Source organism: Ctenopharyngodon idella, chromosome 21 (genome assembly GCF_019924925.1).
Source record: "Ctenopharyngodon idella isolate HZGC_01 chromosome 21, HZGC01, whole genome shotgun sequence".
In the NCBI taxonomy this organism is placed as follows: Eukaryota; Metazoa; Chordata; class Actinopteri; order Cypriniformes; family Xenocyprididae; genus Ctenopharyngodon; species Ctenopharyngodon idella.
Window position 1 is genome coordinate 3,375,442 of NC_067240.1, and position 18,807 is coordinate 3,394,248.

At 39.3% G+C, this 18,807-nt stretch overlaps 1 protein-coding gene across 2 annotated transcripts; it reads left to right on the top strand.

Moving 5' to 3' along the window:
- The first annotated feature begins 112 nt into the window (after positions 1-112).
- nup188 (nucleoporin 188) lies at positions 113-18,733 on the top strand. 2 transcript variants are annotated; one of them, XM_051878908.1, is made up of 44 exons: positions 113-203; positions 927-981; positions 1,228-1,301; positions 1,887-1,971; positions 2,257-2,337; positions 2,432-2,476; positions 2,623-2,715; positions 2,801-2,920; positions 3,015-3,226; positions 3,307-3,421; positions 3,707-3,907; positions 4,194-4,283; positions 4,386-4,451; positions 4,966-5,085; positions 6,037-6,163; positions 6,280-6,453; positions 6,553-6,679; positions 6,765-6,852; positions 6,939-7,015; positions 7,121-7,235; positions 7,469-7,589; positions 7,673-7,739; positions 7,832-7,957; positions 8,040-8,173; positions 8,323-8,429; positions 8,534-8,740; positions 8,835-9,004; positions 9,383-9,458; positions 10,390-10,457; positions 10,696-10,891; positions 10,984-11,061; positions 11,457-11,542; positions 11,857-12,002; positions 12,640-12,809; positions 13,197-13,397; positions 13,831-13,923; positions 14,233-14,385; positions 14,519-14,656; positions 15,642-15,716; positions 15,803-16,009; positions 17,426-17,557; positions 17,642-17,694; positions 17,778-17,907; positions 18,153-18,733. In XM_051878908.1, the coding sequence occupies exons 1-44, from the start codon at positions 178-180 to the stop codon at positions 18,330-18,332; spliced, it is 5,205 nt and encodes a 1,734-aa protein (XP_051734868.1). In that variant the 5' UTR covers positions 113-177; the 3' UTR covers positions 18,333-18,733. The 2 variants fall into 2 exon arrangements, with proteins under 2 accessions (XP_051734868.1, XP_051734869.1); XM_051878909.1 differs by having other exon boundaries at positions 9,383-9,452.
- Positions 18,734-18,807: the final 74 nt, after the last annotated feature.

Consider the following 18,807-nt stretch of genomic DNA (forward strand, 5'->3'; position numbering starts at 1 on the left):
TCAAAACAAAGAAGTCTTAGTCAAGTTTTTTTTAATGGATAACATTTTCAATATTGCGAATTTAAATACACATATGTTTTACACAAGTTTTTTATTAATATATATCTATTTTAGGATTCAATTAAGTCATGTGATAGGGGATTGCGCGTTAGTGTTTGTCACGTGATTCGGGTGAAGATGGCGGACTCGGAGCTGTGTGTCAGGTAAAATGGAAGAAAGAGAAACTTAATAGGGCTTTTCTCAAAGAGCTAGAGCGAAATTTGTAGTTGGAGAATGTATTAACGTTGTATACCTCGTATGTAGCCGTAATATATGTGGGAAATATGACTTCGTCGTGCTGTTTACTTGACATTTAACGGCCGCACGAGTCGGTCGCGTGCGTTGGCTGGCAAACCCGCGCGACTGAAATTCAAATGTTAATTTGGACAGTTTATAACGGCTTTTAAACAACCCAGAACTTCTTAAACAAATGAAATAAAGATATTAATCTTGATTCATTGCGAAAATTTTTCACTTGCTTTCACTGAGTCGTTGAGAGCAAATTACAGTAGTTTGAAGTGATGAATGAGTTTCATAGTGTATGTTGTGTACGATCTTACAAATCTATTACAGCCTAATCGATACATATGTAGGACATATATGGTGTGTGTATATAGTTTATATAGGATAAAATGGAAAATTGACATATAATTTCAAAAACAAATTTTCAGTTCTTAAAAAAAAAAAAAAAGAGTAAAAAATTGTGACCAGTTACATGACTTGTCACATTTGAAACAAATGTTTTGATGTTAAATAAAAATAGTTTTTTGGACGCTTTATGTGAACTACCCACATGGAAGAATCTCTGTCATATTGCAAAGCATAAGTAAAAAAAAATTTCTCCATTCAGTTAATTAATAATGGCACATTTAAATACTTTTATTTAGGAGCAGCAGAGAGTTATGGACTATCTTGCTGGGGCGATCTGCACTCCGAGAACCGGTTGGTACACAAACCAATTATTTCTGATGTTGTTCTGTCATTTAATTACACTTTAAGTACACAGATTTTATGAAAAAGCTGTGTATGTTCAATGATATTTAATTATAGAGAATTCTGCGAGGAAACACTATTAATAAAGCTGTTTTATTCTAAACTGCCACTGATCTGACAAACTGTGATGTATCTCAATAAGTACCCGTCTCTCCATCATTTGTGAAATATGATTTTATTTGTATGATCTGGCAGGCCCAAATCGAAGCTGAATTGAATCGGAACTGGGAGAGACTTCTGCAGGGTCTGTCCTTCTACAAACCACCCAGGTACCACAACATCCTAGAAATAAATAACCTTAACACAAAGATAAGTTTGATTTCATCAAGCTAGGAAGATATTATCTGATGATATATAATTGATGTTCTACCTATTGAAGGCATCCATAGCTTACATTTACATGCAATCAAATGATCAGTCTGACTGAAAAGCCTTTTTGTGTAAATCGATCTGATTGTTCTCAATCTGAATTAAATTTCGTTCATATTAAAAGGGGTTGTGTAGACCTGAAATAATCCAATCACCAGGAAAAAATTAAATGTATAAATGCTTGAATCTGACTGTTTTGTCAATCAGATTGGAAATAAAAGGTTGTAGATAAGTTAAGACAAAAATGACAATTATACTACTAGTCGCTCTGGTGACTTTATTGTTCTGAACGTGGCACTGCATATGTGCTGAAGTTTTGTTTGGAATACATATAATGCACAACATGTACACAAATATGTGAATCAGACTGCAGAGTTTAGGGTTTATATAAACAGACTTTTCAGGATTCGTTCGATAAATTAGTGCATGTAAGCATGAAATTACTGTTGTTGAATAAGAAGTAAGTTATGAAATGTTATGTGCAGCACATCGGCCGCAGACAAGCTGAAAGCAGGTAAAGACACCGCACAAGCTCTCAAAGATTTTGGACTCCGGATCAGCAAACTCCTGGTGAGTGTCTGGGGCTTTGTCTTAAAACCTAGTAGGCTGCCTACTTAGACCACAACATAAAATGCTAAAGTTCTGAGTTAGCTGATTTTTTTTTTTTTTTGTAATATGCATGTTTTTATGATTATGAAACCCCAAAATGCTTTCCAGGATGATGTCTTACTAGGTTTTGAAACATTGCTTCTATCTTATTTGATTCATACATAATGACACAGTAAATCTGACTGAATTTAGACTTCAGGAGTGGACACATATCTCATATATGTGTGTGTGTGTTTTTCATGTCAGGGTTTGGATGAACAGCAGAGTGTGCAGATTCTTCAATGTTACCTTCAGGAGGACTACCGGGGCACACGAAACACACTCAAGGTGAACTTGGCCTCACACGCATGTACATCTGATGTGTTCACGCGAATATGGCGAGAGCTTTTGAACAAATGGTTAATTGTCTTGTTCCCATCAGGCGGTGCTGCAAGATGAGAGACAGAGTCAAGCACTACTTCTGAAGGTTAGGCCTTCTTATGTCTTTTAAGTTTTGTCTGTCAGATCGCTTTGTATTTGAGTGCTTGTTGGGACAAAATATTGTTGCTTAAAAGCTCAAAATGACTAAAATATATTGAAATGTGACACCGATGTTGAAATTGTGTTGCACAGATCGCAGATTACTACTTTGAAGAGAGATTGTGTGTCCTGCGCTGCGTTCTCCACCTCCTCACGTACTTCCAGGATGAGAGACATCCATACAGGGTAAATAATAATAGCAGAGATCAGCTTGTTGTATCAGACCGTCAGAAGACCAGATTAATTTAATTCTTCCTCTTTCTCACTTTAGGCAGAGTACGCCATCTGTGTTAGTAAACTGGAGAAAGATCTGGTGTCCAACTACAGGCAGCAGTTTGAGTCACTGTCCAAATTAGAAGCTCCAACATGGGAGACGCATGGAAACCTGATGGTGAGAGGAAGATTAGTAATCTGATTGTTTAAAGCAGCATCGCAATTAATTACTCCTGTAGAATGTGACTCAGGATCTGTTCATCTCTGTGTAGACGGAGAGGCAGGTGTCCCGCTGGTTTGTGCAGTGTCTAAAGGAGCAGGCCCTGCTGCTGGAAATCTTGTTCCTGTATTATGCATACTTCGAGATGCCGCCCAATGACCTTTCCACCTTCACACGGCTGTTTAAGGAGCAGGGCTTTGGACAGCGGCAGACAAATCGACACCTTGTGGACAAGAGCATGGATGCGCTGGTTGAACGCATTGGGTCAGAATTCAGTCATTTGCTCCTTTTCTCTAATACACTCACAAAGTTTTGTAATATTGACTGTGTCATCCTCTCAATAGGTATTTTAGTTCTTTGATTCTTGTGGAGGGGATGGATATCGACTTCCTGCATAAATGTGCTCTGGAGGACCGAACCGAGCAGCATCAGTTTTATGACCAACAGGATGTTTGCAAGGTAACCCTAACCAGGGACAGATCACCTGACCAAAGTGTGTGAGCAGCACAAGAGTTTCTTTTCAGGATATATTGCGCTTATAAATCTTTTTAACATTTTTTTTCAGGATTCTTTGATGAACAGAAAGTTGAAAAGAGCATTTATATGAAATATAAATATTTTGTAACATTTTAAATGTCTTTACGGTCTCTTTTGATCAATTTAATGCATCCTTATTCAATAAAAGTATACATTTCTTTCAAAAGAAAAATCTTACTGACCCCAAACTTGTGTGTTTGTGTGCAGGAGGTGGATCAGATGCTGTTGACATTTGGTGACATCTCTCACCACGGTCCGGTTCTGTTGGCGTGGGTTCTGCTGCGACACACACTGCATCCAGAGGAAGTCAGCTCTGTGATCAGACGTCTAGGACACACTACTCTGCAGCTTGGAGTCTTTCAGTACCTTACCAACATGCTGCAGGCACTCGGCAGTGCTGGAAATAATGTAAGGACAGCATTCTTTCACTGTTACAGGAACACTTGGATAACATTAGAGCAGTTGACTTGAAGGTCCTCTGTTGTTCAACACAATATTCAAAGATATTTCTGTTATAATTATAACAAAACTGCTTGTTTTCAAAACTAAACTAGATTAGTGATGAAATTAACCCTGATTTATTTCAGGAAGTTTCAAGAACTGTATGTTCTTCAATAAGAACAATAGTTAATGAGGGGGGAAAAGAAATTTGGTTTCATGACTTAAACATGCTGCCCACTGTCTCTCTCTCTAGTGTACAGCGAGCACTGCACGGATGTGTATTTATGGTCTCCTGTCTTTTGTCATCACCTCTTTCGAAGAAGACACGCTTGGCAGCCAACAGGTGCAAAAATACACACTTGCAGACAGTTCTTAACTGGTTTTAGCTAAGTTATACATTCAGCTTGGTCTCCTTGATTAATTGTGATAAATATTCTATCTGTAGCACCTGATCAATGCAGCATGTGAAGTTCTTGCTGCACCAAGTCTGGCTGAGCTTTTCTGGGAGTCGGTGAGCAAAACAGTTGATGCACTTTAAATAGAACTTCACTATTTGTTTATTCTCCAAAATCGCATACTGTCTGAGTAGGTACTACATTTGAATTTGAATTCACTTCACGACCATTAAAAAGAGGCATAAGGTCTATAGATGTGGCCAGAGCAATAAACTGCAATGTCCGTAATGTAACACAGCTAGACACTGCTACAAGGAGAAAGGAAGGACAGCTGATCATCCTCGCAGTGCCAAACCACGTGTAACCATATTTCCCTCAAGATGTGCATTTACATGTCAAGACATTTGCTGGAAATATAAGCAGTTAAAAGTGAAAGGACGTTTCTTTTTTTGATGAGTTTATATAGTATGGTAGTATGAATAAAATTCGGACGTAGTACATTTACCATGTTTTTCATGTATTCGGACATACTCTGTTGTCCGCATAATATGCAGTAGGGCAGTATTCGATTTCGGAGTGTGTCTTCTCTGAGATGCCTGTGTGATTCGAGCTTTGACTTGTGCCCTACAGAAGCCAAATATGGGTCTGGGAGTGATTCTGGACAGTGCAGTGGGTGTGTTTCCATATAAGACTGGACCTTTACTACAGCTGCTCACTGCACTGCTGTCTGACAAATCTACAGCTAAGAAGGTACAAACAATTTGTAGAAATGTAAAAAATAATCCCTCATGTATGTATGTATGTATGCATGTGTGTGTGTGTATATATATATAATATATATATATATATATATATATATATATATATATATATATATATATATATATATAACCTGATTATACTGTTGTCAAGTTTAAAAAAAAAAAGTGACACTTTGAGCGCTGTTGAGCTGCTTTCAAACACTCCTGCTTTTAAAACACTTTCAAACACTTCTGTGTGCTTTCAAACGCTCCCGTGCGTTGATCATTGTAGCCAATCACAGACACATCTGTTGAGCGTGTGAACACAATGGTGGTGACAACAAATCCACTCAATAGCATTCAAAGCGTCACATTTTTTTAAATTTCAGTACCAACTTGGTATTGAAGTCAGTACTTTTGACAACACTACCTGACTACTTTTATTTTGTACCACACTGGTATAAAAATACAAAGAGGAAGAAAGTGTATTTCATTCTTTATTATCAACAACATGAAGTGCAGTTAACATTACATTACATCAGGGTATTCCAAACTGGGGTTTGTGAAGGAACTGCAGGAGGAAAGCTAATAATTAAATTAATCATAAAAATATAAAATAAAATAAAATAAAAAAACGATTGTGTATATATAAGTGTATATATAAAATTTTTTTGTTTCCCTGCATGTCACGTGACTATTAACCGACATCAGAGAACTATAAACATGCAAATATGTTGTTAAATTATTTATTAACTTAAAATCTATTTTAGGTCAAAGGGGTTTGGCTGACAAAAAAGTTTGATTATGAGCATTTTAAAACGTAATTTCAACTGCTTATTTTTTGGAATGTGATTATGTAATTGAGATTACAAATATGATCAGTTACTACCCTCACTGTGTGTGTAAATATACACATGTACATGTTTTACATTTCATGGACGTTTCATGGTCTGTCTCTCAGGTGTACACCTTCTTAGATAAGATGTCGTTCTACACGGAGGCCTATAAGCACAAACCCAACGACGTGATCTCCAGAGAGGATGGCACTCTGTGGAGGAGACAGACTCACAAACTCCTCTACCCTCTGGGTCAGTGCTTAGCGCAGGAAGTCATATGCAATGTGTCTGTTTCTGACTTCTCTACTTGTTTGCATCTATATATAAAAACGTAAAGATATGTTTTTGCATATTATCTGTATGTTCAGGTGTAGGGCAGACCAACCTGCGGATGCCTCAGGGATGTTTCGGACAGGTGTGTGAAGGAAAACAGCTGTCTTTGGGCGAACAGGGTGTCCTTGTGCGCTGGGAATATTCCTACAGCTCATGGACTCTCTTCACGTGTGAGATTGAGATGCTGCTGCATGTTGTCTCTACTGCCGGTATACACACTCAAATCTTATATGTATTTAAATATGCACATTTTGTTGAAACTATTACCCTGTTTACACCTGCTATTGACATCTGTCTGGGGTGTATAGATGTGCTGGCACACTGTTCGCGAGTAAAGCCCATCTTGGATCTGGTTCATAAGATCATCAGCACCGATTGGACGGTGTCTGACTGTCTGCTGCCACTCACATCACGGATCTACATGCTTCTTCAGAGGTGAGATGTATACACAAACATGAAGACCAAACGGTAAACAATGCATTAACAGTATAAAGGACAGGATGTTTGATTTTTCTGACAGGTTGACCTCCGTTATTAACCCTCCAGTAGATGTGATCACTTCTTGCGTCAACTGCCTTATCGCTCTGGCTGCTCGGCAGCCTGGGAAGGTAAATGTTTACTATTGTATGATGGCTAAGTCAGTATTATATAAAGCGATGCACTACAGACTTAACAACCTCTCTTTCTGATGCAGGTTTGGTCCAGTCTGCATCACACCGGCTTCCTTCCGTTCGCCTCCACTCCTCTGACTAACATGGCACAGACCATCAGGTGATACACAGACGCATGCAGAGCCAGTGAACATGAATAGCATCATATTCACTAGTTAAAGTCAGAGAAACTTGAGGAATAACATGTTTGGGGTGTGTGTTTCAGTGCAGAGGGCATGAAAGCGGGTAATTATGGCAACCTGCTGGTGTTGATCGAACAGCCCAGAGGAGAGTACAGTGTGACCATTGCCTTTTTAAGGCTGGTGACCACACTCGTCAAGGTAATGCATTTATCAACAATGTGAAAATGACCAAGTATCACTACGATACACAGTCTATATTGTAGGTGCTTCACTGTGTTCATTTACACACAAGCATCTCATGAGTTGGTGTTGTGCAACCCCAACAACAACCACAGCAAACCTGGAACATTTTTTCAAATGTTAAGATTTTTTTCCTCAAATCGTGAAGCTCTACTACAGTGGTGGATGATAACTTGTGTATGTATTTTCAGGGACAGTTGGGCAGTACTCAGAGCAGAGGACTCATCCCATGTGTGCTACTCGTTCTGAAGGAAATGCTGCCTACGTATCATAAATGGCGCTACAACACATATGGAGTGCGAGAGAGGATTGGTGAGAAACTCGCAAAACATTACTGTTTGAAAATCACTCTAGATTTATTGGTATTTGCTTAACGGCACTGTCCTCTGTCTCAGGTTGTTTGATTCTAGAGCTGGTTCATGCTATTCTTAATCTGAGCCAGGAGGGGGAGTCAGAGGGCAGGTAAGAGGATCAGGATGATACGTCATTATCAATTACTTCGTTTGGAGGTATTATATATTCTCATGTGCTTGACCGGTGTGTGACTTCTGCAGCGCCCCCAGTCTGCAGTCGTTGTGTATCTATAGTCTGGCCAACACTGAGGCAGGACAGGCGGTGGTCAACATCATGGGTGTGGGAGTGGACACAATCAACATGGTGCTAGCAGCACAGCCCAGCAGGTACACACTGATTGAGCCTTTAATATAGGTTCAGTCTCCTCATCCTCTTTACATGAATCAGTGGGTTTGTGTCTGTCTGCAGTGGTGGTTCTGAGGGACCTGGTCAAGTTCTGATCCAGACAGTGAAGTTGGCGTTCTCCGTCACCAACAATGTGATCAGACTCAAACCGCAGTCTGATACAGCCTCACCTCTGGAGCAAGCTCTAACACATCACGGTTAGCACACACACTTCAGTACATGGTAGATATGAAATATTAGACTGTTTTGTCAGGGATTGCTTACAATAATAAATAATTGACCTTTCTACTAGACTGCTCTGTTCCCAACACTGGATTTTCATGCAACTGTTATTTTTTTCTTGCAGGTGGTCATGGCAATAACCTGATCGCTGTGTTGGCAAAGTATATTTACCACAAACACGACCCAGCACTGCCACGACTTGCTATACAGCTGCTGAAGAGACTTGCCACGGTAATGCTCGACACCTCATTGCTATAATAATTGTATTAGAGTTCTCTTAATTTAATAACAATAGAAGTCACCATGTGTTTGTGCTTTGCGTGTGCTGTGTACAGGTGGCTCCCATGTCTGTGTACGCTTGCCTGGGCAGTGACGCCGCTGCGATCAGAGATGCGTTTTTGACTCGGCTGCAGAGCAGAACTGAAGACATGCGGATTAAAGTCACCATACTTGAGTTCCTCACCGTGGCTGTGGAGACGCAACCTGGACTCATTGAGCTCTTCCTCAACCTGGAGGCCAAAGACGGCAGTGACGGGGCAAAGGTCACATAGAGGATACAATGACTCTATGATTTATTGTGAGATGGTGAATGAGTCAGAGCAGTATGTGACTGTGTGGTTTTGTCTCTGTGTGTAGGAGTTTTCTCTGGGGGAGTGGAGTTGTTTGTCAGTGGTGTTGGAGTTGTTGGACTCTAAGCAGCAGGGGAAGTACTGGTGTCCTCCTCTCCTGCAGAGGGCGGCACTGGCCTTCCTCCACGCGCTCTGGCAGGACAGACGGGACAGCGCTCTCTCGGTGCTCAGGACCAAGTGAGTGTCTCAGACATAACACAGTAATTTTCCGTAATTATGACAAAGCTGCTTGTTTTCAAAAGTATTGATATATTTAATGAACCACTATTCATTTTGTGATTTTTGAGAAGTTTCAAAAACTGCATGTTCTTCAATTAAAAGCAAGTTATTGAGGGGGCAATAAATGTTTTCATTTTTACTTTTCTTTTTTTTCCTCATTATAATGTTAGGAAATTCGGTTTACATTTTGATTTGTGTTTTTTTAGCATTTTATTTAGAGTTAGGTCATTTTAAGTATATTTGTCCACTTTCCTTGATCAAGGTTAGATGGCATCATTTGTTTTGGTTGGTCAGAATTTAGAATTAAACTAAGCATGTTATCATTTATTGTTGCAGAGAAAAATTCTGGGAAAACCTCACAACTCCTTTATTTGGAAACTTACCTCCCCCATCTGAGACCACCGAGGTATGTGTAAGTGTGTGCATAAACAGTTAATGGTAATAGCTTGAAGACAAAGTTGTCCCCAGAATTGAGTTAAATCTGACTCTTTTTGAGGATGTTCATGAGGTCAAATTTATTCATAAATATTTCTTTATCCTACAAAAAGTTTGGTCTTGTTTTAAAGATGCTAAGCAGATTGTTGCTGAAGTGAAAGTATATAAAATGTACAGACGTTTAAATTTACTGTAAATCAAATGTACTGTACTGTACTATTTTATTTTATATAAATATATATTTTACAAAACAATTTTTACTCTAAAACTGATGTAAAATTAAAGCCATATGTCTAACCAAGTTGTTCCAAATTTGAAGTTGATATCACAAAAATTAAGTTCCCATGAGATTTTGTTTGGCATTATACCAAACATATCCACCGGGTGTCACCCACATTCCATTGAATTTTTTTTGAAGCATTCTCCAGTAACAAATGAATACATTTCTGTCCAAATATCACTTCTATCACAAAACAGATGACAAATATGGAAGCTTGAGATTCAGACCTTTTCGATGATTGTTTTCGGTGTGTTTTGTCAAGATTAAAAACGTTTTGACTATAAAGTAGTTAAAATCAATTTTGTAATATGAAACATGACAACGCCCTCTCAGGGGAGGAGCCTGCTAAAAGGATTTAAAGTACCGTTTCCACGGTAAAGCAATGTCCAATTTCAAAACTGATTTCACAGGATGAATTCTGAGTTTTTAAGCTTTCGAGTGATACCTAATGTATGATGATTACTAAAATATGTGATACAAAAAAAGAGGCAATAAGTAGAAACAGCGCCAAGCATCCTGCAAGTGGGATGGTGACAAATATGAATGAATATGAATGACTGAGTTCTTGATAACTACAGTATTTTTTTTTTTTTTGTCTGATTATTTCTTTGTGTTTGTTTTTGTGTAGCCATGTGTTCTGGAGTCATGTGCCTTTGTGATGAAGATAATCGCCCTCGAGATCTACTATGTTGTCAGGTATGATGTACACACAGGACATGCTGTTTCATTCAAAAACAGAAGTATCCATGAAGTAGACTAGCTGGAAATACTCCAAAAGGCTGCTTTAAAATAATAAATAAAACAAGTGTATAGAGTGAACACATCATGTGTGTACACTCCCTAGTGTGTTTTATCATGCTTCTGTTTGCAAACCCTAATACAGTTGCACACTTTCATGCTTCACATCAGTTGTTTGTCCGTCTGTCTCTCTCAGTGGCGTGTTGGATCCGTCGCTGAAAGCGGCTCTAGAGAGTTTCAGCAGTAAGCGCCGCTATGAGTTCTGGTCGGATTATGTGCGTGATCTGGTGTGTGTGGCGTGTGATGGTGAAGAGGAGGGTCTGCGCTCTCTGTCCGAGTCGCAGATGCTCATCTCTGCCTGGAGGACCCTTTTAATACTCTCCACCAGTCATGTGAGCAGCTACACTCAACTTCACATGCCTCACAATGTGAATTCAGTTATACTGTGTTTATCATAACCAATCTTGTATGTATGTGTTTGTAGTCCGAGGTGATGCATCTGAAGGATGACAGTGTCAGGCAGAAGCTTTTCATGGACGTGCTGGAAGGTACCAAAGCAGCGGTAAGTTCCCTTATACGTACAAGCTCTCACCTCTAGCTATCTAAATAGGGACTTTAATGTTCTTAAATTAGGATGATTGTAATAATTAAAGATCGAGTCCTGACTTTACTGCTAAAAGAACTTATGAATTTTAAACAAATAACTGTCACAAACATACACACTTATAATGCATCAGTACAAAAGCCTCAATCATCCGTACATCAGCATAGTGCAGGGGTGTCCAAACTCGGTCCTAGCTCCAACTCGCCTCAACACACCTGCCTGGAAGTTTCTAGTATGCCTAGTAAATCCTTGATTAACTGCTTCAGGTGTGTTTCATTGGGGTTGGAGCTGAACTATGCCTGGAGTAGGATTTGACACTCCTGTCATAGTATGATGATCTCTCTCTCTTTCAGCTCCTGATGTCTCAGTCTGTGTTCTGTCTGCGTCTGGGATCCATGATGGTCACACTGCTCCTCATCCTCCTCAAACAGTGGAAAAGGTGTGTTTTTTTTCCCTTCATGACTTGTAGTGTAAATGTAGTGTAAATGATTGGCTCACAGCTTCACATTTAAAATGAATGGCAACGTCTCTGCCAAGATACTGAATACTGAAAGATGAAAAATATAAACAAAATATAAAAAAAATATATAATAGTATCTCGATGCTAAAGTAATGTTGTGTAAATGTGGGCAGTTGTATGTTAATATACTCGTTGTGATGTCAACATGTCTACATACTGTTAAAACACTTTCATTTCAAAGAGCAGGAAGATCCCTTTATAACTCTTATTGTTGTTGATGTTGTTTGTGTCAGTGTGTTAGTGTCTGCTCCAGCTCTGCTGACGCCCTTGTCTTTGATGATGGAGAGCGTTCTGCACGCTGAACAACAGCTCATGGACCGAACCAAAGCCAAACTCCTCTCAGCTCTCATTTTGGCTCTGCATATACAAGGACTCAACGGTCAGTTTGTATGTTTGTTTGGAAAAGCCAAGCTCTGTTCCAAAAACCAAGTCAGGGTTATTATCATAGGCTGTAAAGAAAGATGGACGGCGCATCTCCACTTCCTTACACTGTAGAAAAATGAAGACAAATTATCCTAGAATAGTCTTTGCCGATTATGTAATTCAGAGCCTGAGTCTGCGCTGTAGTGATCCTGAGGTGGAGCCGCCCATAGTCCCGTAGACTCAATCTCAAGCACAGCTGTCAATCAAGAAAAAAATATTTGAAACGTAATTGGCTCGCATCCCATTCAATTGCATGAAGAGGATGGGTTTATGACCTATACTGCAGCCAGCCAGCAGGGGGTGATCTAAATGTTTTGGCTTCACTTTTTAAGAATAAGAATCTTTATTGTCATTGTATGCATACAGTAGTACACAACAACGAAATTAAATTACCAACTCTAGAAGACGCCTAAATATATTAGGAAACATGCAGTACACTTATTATAATTAACGTAAAGCCATAAAAAAAGTTACTTGAAATAAAATAAACGCTACTTTAAAATGTAGGCAGCTCACTGGGGTTTGGAACAGAGCCACTGACTGTGTGCATATTGTTTGTTTTGTTAACAAATGTTTAACAATTATTGGTTCAGGAGGAGAGATTACCCAGCTTCCCCAGCTGCTGTTTTGCATGTGTGAGATGGTTCAGGATGAAGCCCTGGCGTTGATTGACAGCACACGTCACATGATCCAGAGAGGTGATGTTCAGGAGGACAGCATGGAGACAGACAGCCCACATGTCCAGAAAGACCAGCGAGACTCAGTGAGTGTGTTAAGAAGTGTTGTGTTTCTATGTATAATGTGCACAAATATGCTATTGCCATTGTATCCCTCAATGCACTGCACTTGTCCTGATATCAGCAACAATTTTAACTTTTTTTTTTTTTTTTTTTTTTTTTTAGACAAAAAATAGGATTATTAAATACAAAGTAGTTTTTAGATACATGAACGCCTCTTTCTGAATTAAAATACTACATAGTAAAATCATGTGACAACAATGTAGCATACTAATGAGGTGTTTAGTGTATAATGTATGCTTTTCACATACTTTTTTATAGGCAGTACAGAGTATAAGCTGTGCAGTTATGCTATTATACACCATATGCAGGTATTCTATTCAGAACATAACCAGTCTCTCTCTCTGTCTCAGGTGTGTGTGTTAGCTCTTCATCTCTCTAAAGAGTTGTGTCGGGCTGATGAGGATGGTGAACAGTGGCTGCAGGTGGTCAGGAAGCTGCCGGTTCTGCCGTCAGTTCTGAGCGCTCTAGAACTCAGCCTGCGTTCCAAACAGAACCTTTACTTCACCGAGGCAGCGCTTCATCTGCTGCTCACACTCGCCAGAACACCGCAGGTACACACACACAAATATGTTATAGCAGACATCAGCCAGTTCAGCAGCTTTGGAAACCACATATTGATGCTTTTCCCCTTCACTAATGAGTGATGTGTGATTCACTGATGAGTCTTGTCTTTGAATCAGTGGTTCTCAACCAGGGAGGCTCAGCAAACTTTCAAGGGGGGCCTCAAAATGACTTAAAATAGTTAAAAATAAGAAATATCTATAGTTTATTTTAATGCTTGTTTTATCTTATTTTAATTCATTACATTTCATTACATGAAACTTTGGTAATATGGGTGACATGTTGAAATCAGAAACAAATTAAATGTGTATTTCACTCCAAAAATTAATTGTAAAATGACACACAAATTGATTTGCTAAAATGATTCACACTTCTCAGTGCTCTTGTGCATTAAGTGTTTGTCATGTTCCTCCTGGTCTGTAGGGGGCAGCAGCAGTGGCAGGTGCCGGAGTGATTCAGAGCATCTGTCTTCCTCTCCTCAGCGTGTATGAGGGTCCAGCTAATGGAGCCACTCAGGTACTGCCATAAAACTGTGATTTCAACCTAATTTTTTTAGCGTGATATTTTTTTTTTTTTTTTTTTTTTTTTCCTCCAAACCAGTTCAGCGGAAATCCCCTCCCTGGAGCCGATTCTAAACATTTCATTGGCCATGTCAATCACAGTAACGATTACCTACACCCAACCCTGATCCCTAAACCTACCCGTCTCTGTAACCTCAGCCAATGAAATTGGGGATTTCCGCTGAACTGTTTGGGGGGAAAAATCATGCAATTTTTTTTAAGGTGTAGAGGTTCTATGTAACCCTTTCTGCTCTCTCTTTCTCAGGCGTTTGTGCGTAAGTCTCAGGACGCCCCCAGCTGGCCAGGAGTGTACAGATTGAGTTTGTCTCTGATGGAAAGTCTGCTGAAAACTCTCCGTTACAACTTCATCAATGAAGCGCTCGACTTTGTGGGCGTGCACCAGGAGCGCATCCTGCAGGTATGTGATTATCTATCTATCATCCTATCTATCAATAGCTTTACAACAACATAACTGTTCATTGAAAATGTTGATTTTATAAGTATGATCTGTATGATAAGTATGATCAGTTGTTCTCAAATGTGTGTTGTAGTGCCTGAACGCGGTGAGGACGGTTCAGTCTCTGGCGTGTCTGGATGAGGCCGATCACACGGTGGGCTTCCTGCTCCAGCTCTCCAACTTCTGCAAGGAGTGGCAGTTCCACTTGCCGCAGCTGCTCAGAGACGTACAGGTACACAGACCATCACTTCTGTTTGACTACAGCAGGGTTCCCTAAACGGGGGTTCATGAGTTGATAAAAAGCTATTAATTCAATTGAATTTAACATTAAAATAAACAAATGGTGCTGCACAGTTAATCAAAATAAATCTGAAATTAAGATGCATCTTATCAAATCGCAATTATCTAATCAAAGGCTGCAATTTAAGTATATAGTCTGTTGCCCTTGCGTGTTTCAGAGTAAGAGCGACACGTGTGCAAATTAAAATATTGTTTAACGTGCATTTAGGAATGCACTGTGTGCTAAATTCACTTTATTTACATTCACATTTGCATCAGTTCTAAAGTTTTGGTGGACAAAAAGTTTACAGCATTCCACCGATATTCTGCCAAAATAAAAATTCAAGGACCTCATGTTAAAAGCTCAAGAATTTGAAAGTTTGAAAATGAATACATAAATATACATAAGTATGTTTTTCTTTGGTTCTACGCACCTGAAGGAAAAGGAAATTTTTGTCAATTGAGAGCGCAACAATTTTCTCTGATCTATTGGTTTATTTGTGAACATTAGGCAAGTTTATTTATATATCATGTTTCATACACAATGGTAATTCAAAGTGCTTTACATAGAAAAGGAATTAAAATAATTACAACATATGCAATTCAAAGAAATTCAAATATCATGCATAAGAAAAAAAAATAACAATTGTATTTAACTAAAGGCTAAAATACTATTCCTGACTACCTGAATCACTAAATTCTTGTCTCTCGTCTGAATGGAAGAGTCAGAGAGCTTCGGTTCGTGAGTCACACTAGTAGAAGTTAGGCATCAGAGAATCGTGAACGTGCAATTGTCATTAAATTATTGAAATATTAACTTAACATACAGTATATACTTAAACTACCCCCCTGAGATTCAATATCTCAGGGCTTTGCTTACAAAAAAAGCTTGCGATCCCCTATTCTACATGACAGTATATGATTTGTGTGTGTTTCAGGTGAATCTGTGCTATCTGTGTCAGACGTGTACGTACCTCCTCCACAGCAAGAAAATGCTGCACCATTACCTGCAGGTATGAGACTCAAAGCAAAACACACATGATCTTCAGTGTTTGTTGCTGCTGTATGTGATTGATTTAATGTGTGTCTGTTTGCCCAGGCCAAGAATGGGGAGGGGCTTCCTCAAGGGCCACACCCCCAGCGTGCCGCACAGCCCGCCTCTAAAGAGCAGGTGGAGGGTGAGAGAGAGGAGGCGGAGTCTAAAGCACTGCAGGCGGTTCAGTGCAGCCTGTTGAAGATCCTCAGCAAAACACTGGCCACTTTACAGCACTTCACACCCGACTGCTGTCAGATATTACTGGACCAGGTACACAGACACATCACTCTTTCATATTCATGCATAAATTATTAGGGGGCAAGCACAGAAGGCACCTATTGTAATCATTGGCGGTCTTCTTTTTCCGTTTCTTCCGCTCTGGAAGTCTATGGGCAGCCCTTAGAACCGCTTGCGGGAAAGTTTTGACATTTGGCACACTGACAGAGGACAGTCTGAACTGTCACCATAGCAAATTTTGAGTCTCTAACTCAATGATTCCTTGGTTCAAGACGATTAGGCCATTTTGCAGATTTTCACAAAAATTGAATCAGATCATCTTCAGACCATGCCGACAAATAGTTGGAATTCAAGTCGATTTGTCAAACCGTTTTTTGAAAAACGTGTGAACAAACTTTTAAGTAGCTCTAAAAAATAGACATAAGGCTGTATCTCCACAATGCTTTATCATATTCAGACCAAACTTGGTCCATGTCATCACAAGCATGACCTGAGGTTACATGCTGCGCTTTGGCGCAGCGCCACCTAGTGGTCCGGAGATATGAAAATGGCTATTTTTGCTTATAACTTATAAACGATTTGGCCAAAAATCACAAAACTGGTCTCATTAGATTCGTTGCAGCACTCCCAATTTTCCCATATCGGCCATTTTGAATTTTGTTGCAAAATACTATATTTCACGAATGCATTGGCGTATTACAAAACTCGGTATGTGTCTTCGGCACCATGCTCTGAAGGTACTCAAACCGTTTTGGGGCAGCGCCACCTTATTGTCAAAAGTAATAATGAAATTTACAAAAATGCTAAAAACTTCTGACTAAATTTACCTATTGTAATGAAACTGGTCTTAACAGATTCCTTGGGTCATGCCAAGAACAAATTTTGCCATAGTCAGCCAAACTTCCTGTCTGCCATTTTGATTTTCTTTAAAAACCTACTTTTTCAAACTCCTAGACCATTTCACCAAAATCAAATCGTATCATCTTCAGACCATGCCGGCAAAAAGTTATGGATTTCGAGTCGATAGACAAAACCGTTTTCGTATCTCGCAGCAACGAATTTGAGGCACGATGCCAAAATGACTCTTGAGGCTGTATTTCTGCACTGCTTTGACATATTGACACCAAACTTTTCATGTCATTGTCAATTCACTCTGATCACACCACATCAGTGTGACCAGCACCACCTATTGGTCGAAAGTGATAAACTAGTAAATCATTATTATTGACTATATTATATGATTTCACAGCTATTTTGCCTAAAATGATCTTAATAGGTCTTTAATTGCTCATTGTTGCAGTTGGTCTGATGCTCCCAGCCATGTTGGCATGACTTATCATGCCGCCTTTGTGCTTGGCCCCTTAATGTCTGCTTGCAGCTATATATTTTTTTGTTTTGTTTTTGTATGTTTTTTTTAAATGGCATATTTTGTATGTGTGTGTGTTTTAGTCTATGGACCTTGCGGAGTACAGGACTCTGTTTGTGTTGAGTTTCACCACTCCTGCATTTGACTCTGATGTGGCTCCGTCGTTTGGAACTCTGATGGCCACCATTAATGTGGCGCTGAGCATGCTGGGAGAGGTAGTGCAGCACTTTCCCCTTTTCTTCTCATGTAGATTATCATGTTATTTTATATGGTGATTTATTTTATTGTTTTCTGTTTAGATTGAGAAGAAGAAAGAGCCGGTTGTCTCCTCTGAGGACACACAAGCACTGAAGTGAGCAGAAAACTCGTCTGTGATAGTCTGGTGTCGATTCTTCATTTGGATTTAATCTCATTATCACCCGTCTCTGGTTCCAGGTCTTTGCTGATGTTCTCGATGGAGAACTGCTTCTACGTGTTGATCTCTCAGGCTGTCCGTTGTCTGAAGGATCCTTCAGTTTTGCCCAGAGACAAACAGAGACTCAAACAGGAGCTCAGCTCAGAGCTGGTGAGTTACTCATTCAAATGGATAAATGAAATAGATGACTTAATAATAATAAAAAAACTTAATGCATTGAGCTTAAATATATTAACGTAAAATAAATATTTAAATAAAAAAAAATATATACATATTTTAAATTTTTTTCCCTACAAATCCCCATTTATTTAATTTATGCTTATTAGTTTGACATCAAAATCACATTTTTTGTAACATTCAGTTCCGTCCATTCCATCTTTTCTGTTTTCTTTCAGAGTACACTATTGTCGACATTATTCCGATTTTTCCGCCGAGGTTCTCCTTCCTCCCCAGCCAGCGGGCTGCTTCCCTCACCACAAACCAAACCACCCACACCGGGATCCAAGGGCACGCCGGAGGGCCAGGAGCCCTTCATCCAGCTAGTCCAAGCCTTCGTCCGGCACGTTCAACGCTAGACACGAGCGTGCCGCAAACCTACTGCTCTGATGAGAGCTCAGTACTTGAAAAAGCTGATTCAGAGATCTGAATCGCAGTGTAAGGGAAACTTGACAACAATGAATCAGTTTCAGTGATTCTGGCTTCAAAGTTTGGTGCCAAAGTTTATTGCATGACAGGGCCTTTTCTATTTAAAAGCAGTTACCGTTTCCTTCCTCATAAAAATACACATGGGCCTAAGAGAAGCTTTGAAAACTGTCAAAATACATTTAAATGTTTTTGTAGTTACATGTACAGTATATAATTAAAACATGTTTGTCATGATCTCATATGTTGTAGCCGTTTGTATTAAACCTTTTTATTTCTCAGTTGCCATATATTTGCTTACAACCATAATAAACTGTAACAGAGTCAAGAAGAATGTGGTCTGACTTTACATGGACTCTAACACTTATATATAAAACACCAATATTCCTTTATTTTCCATATATATAT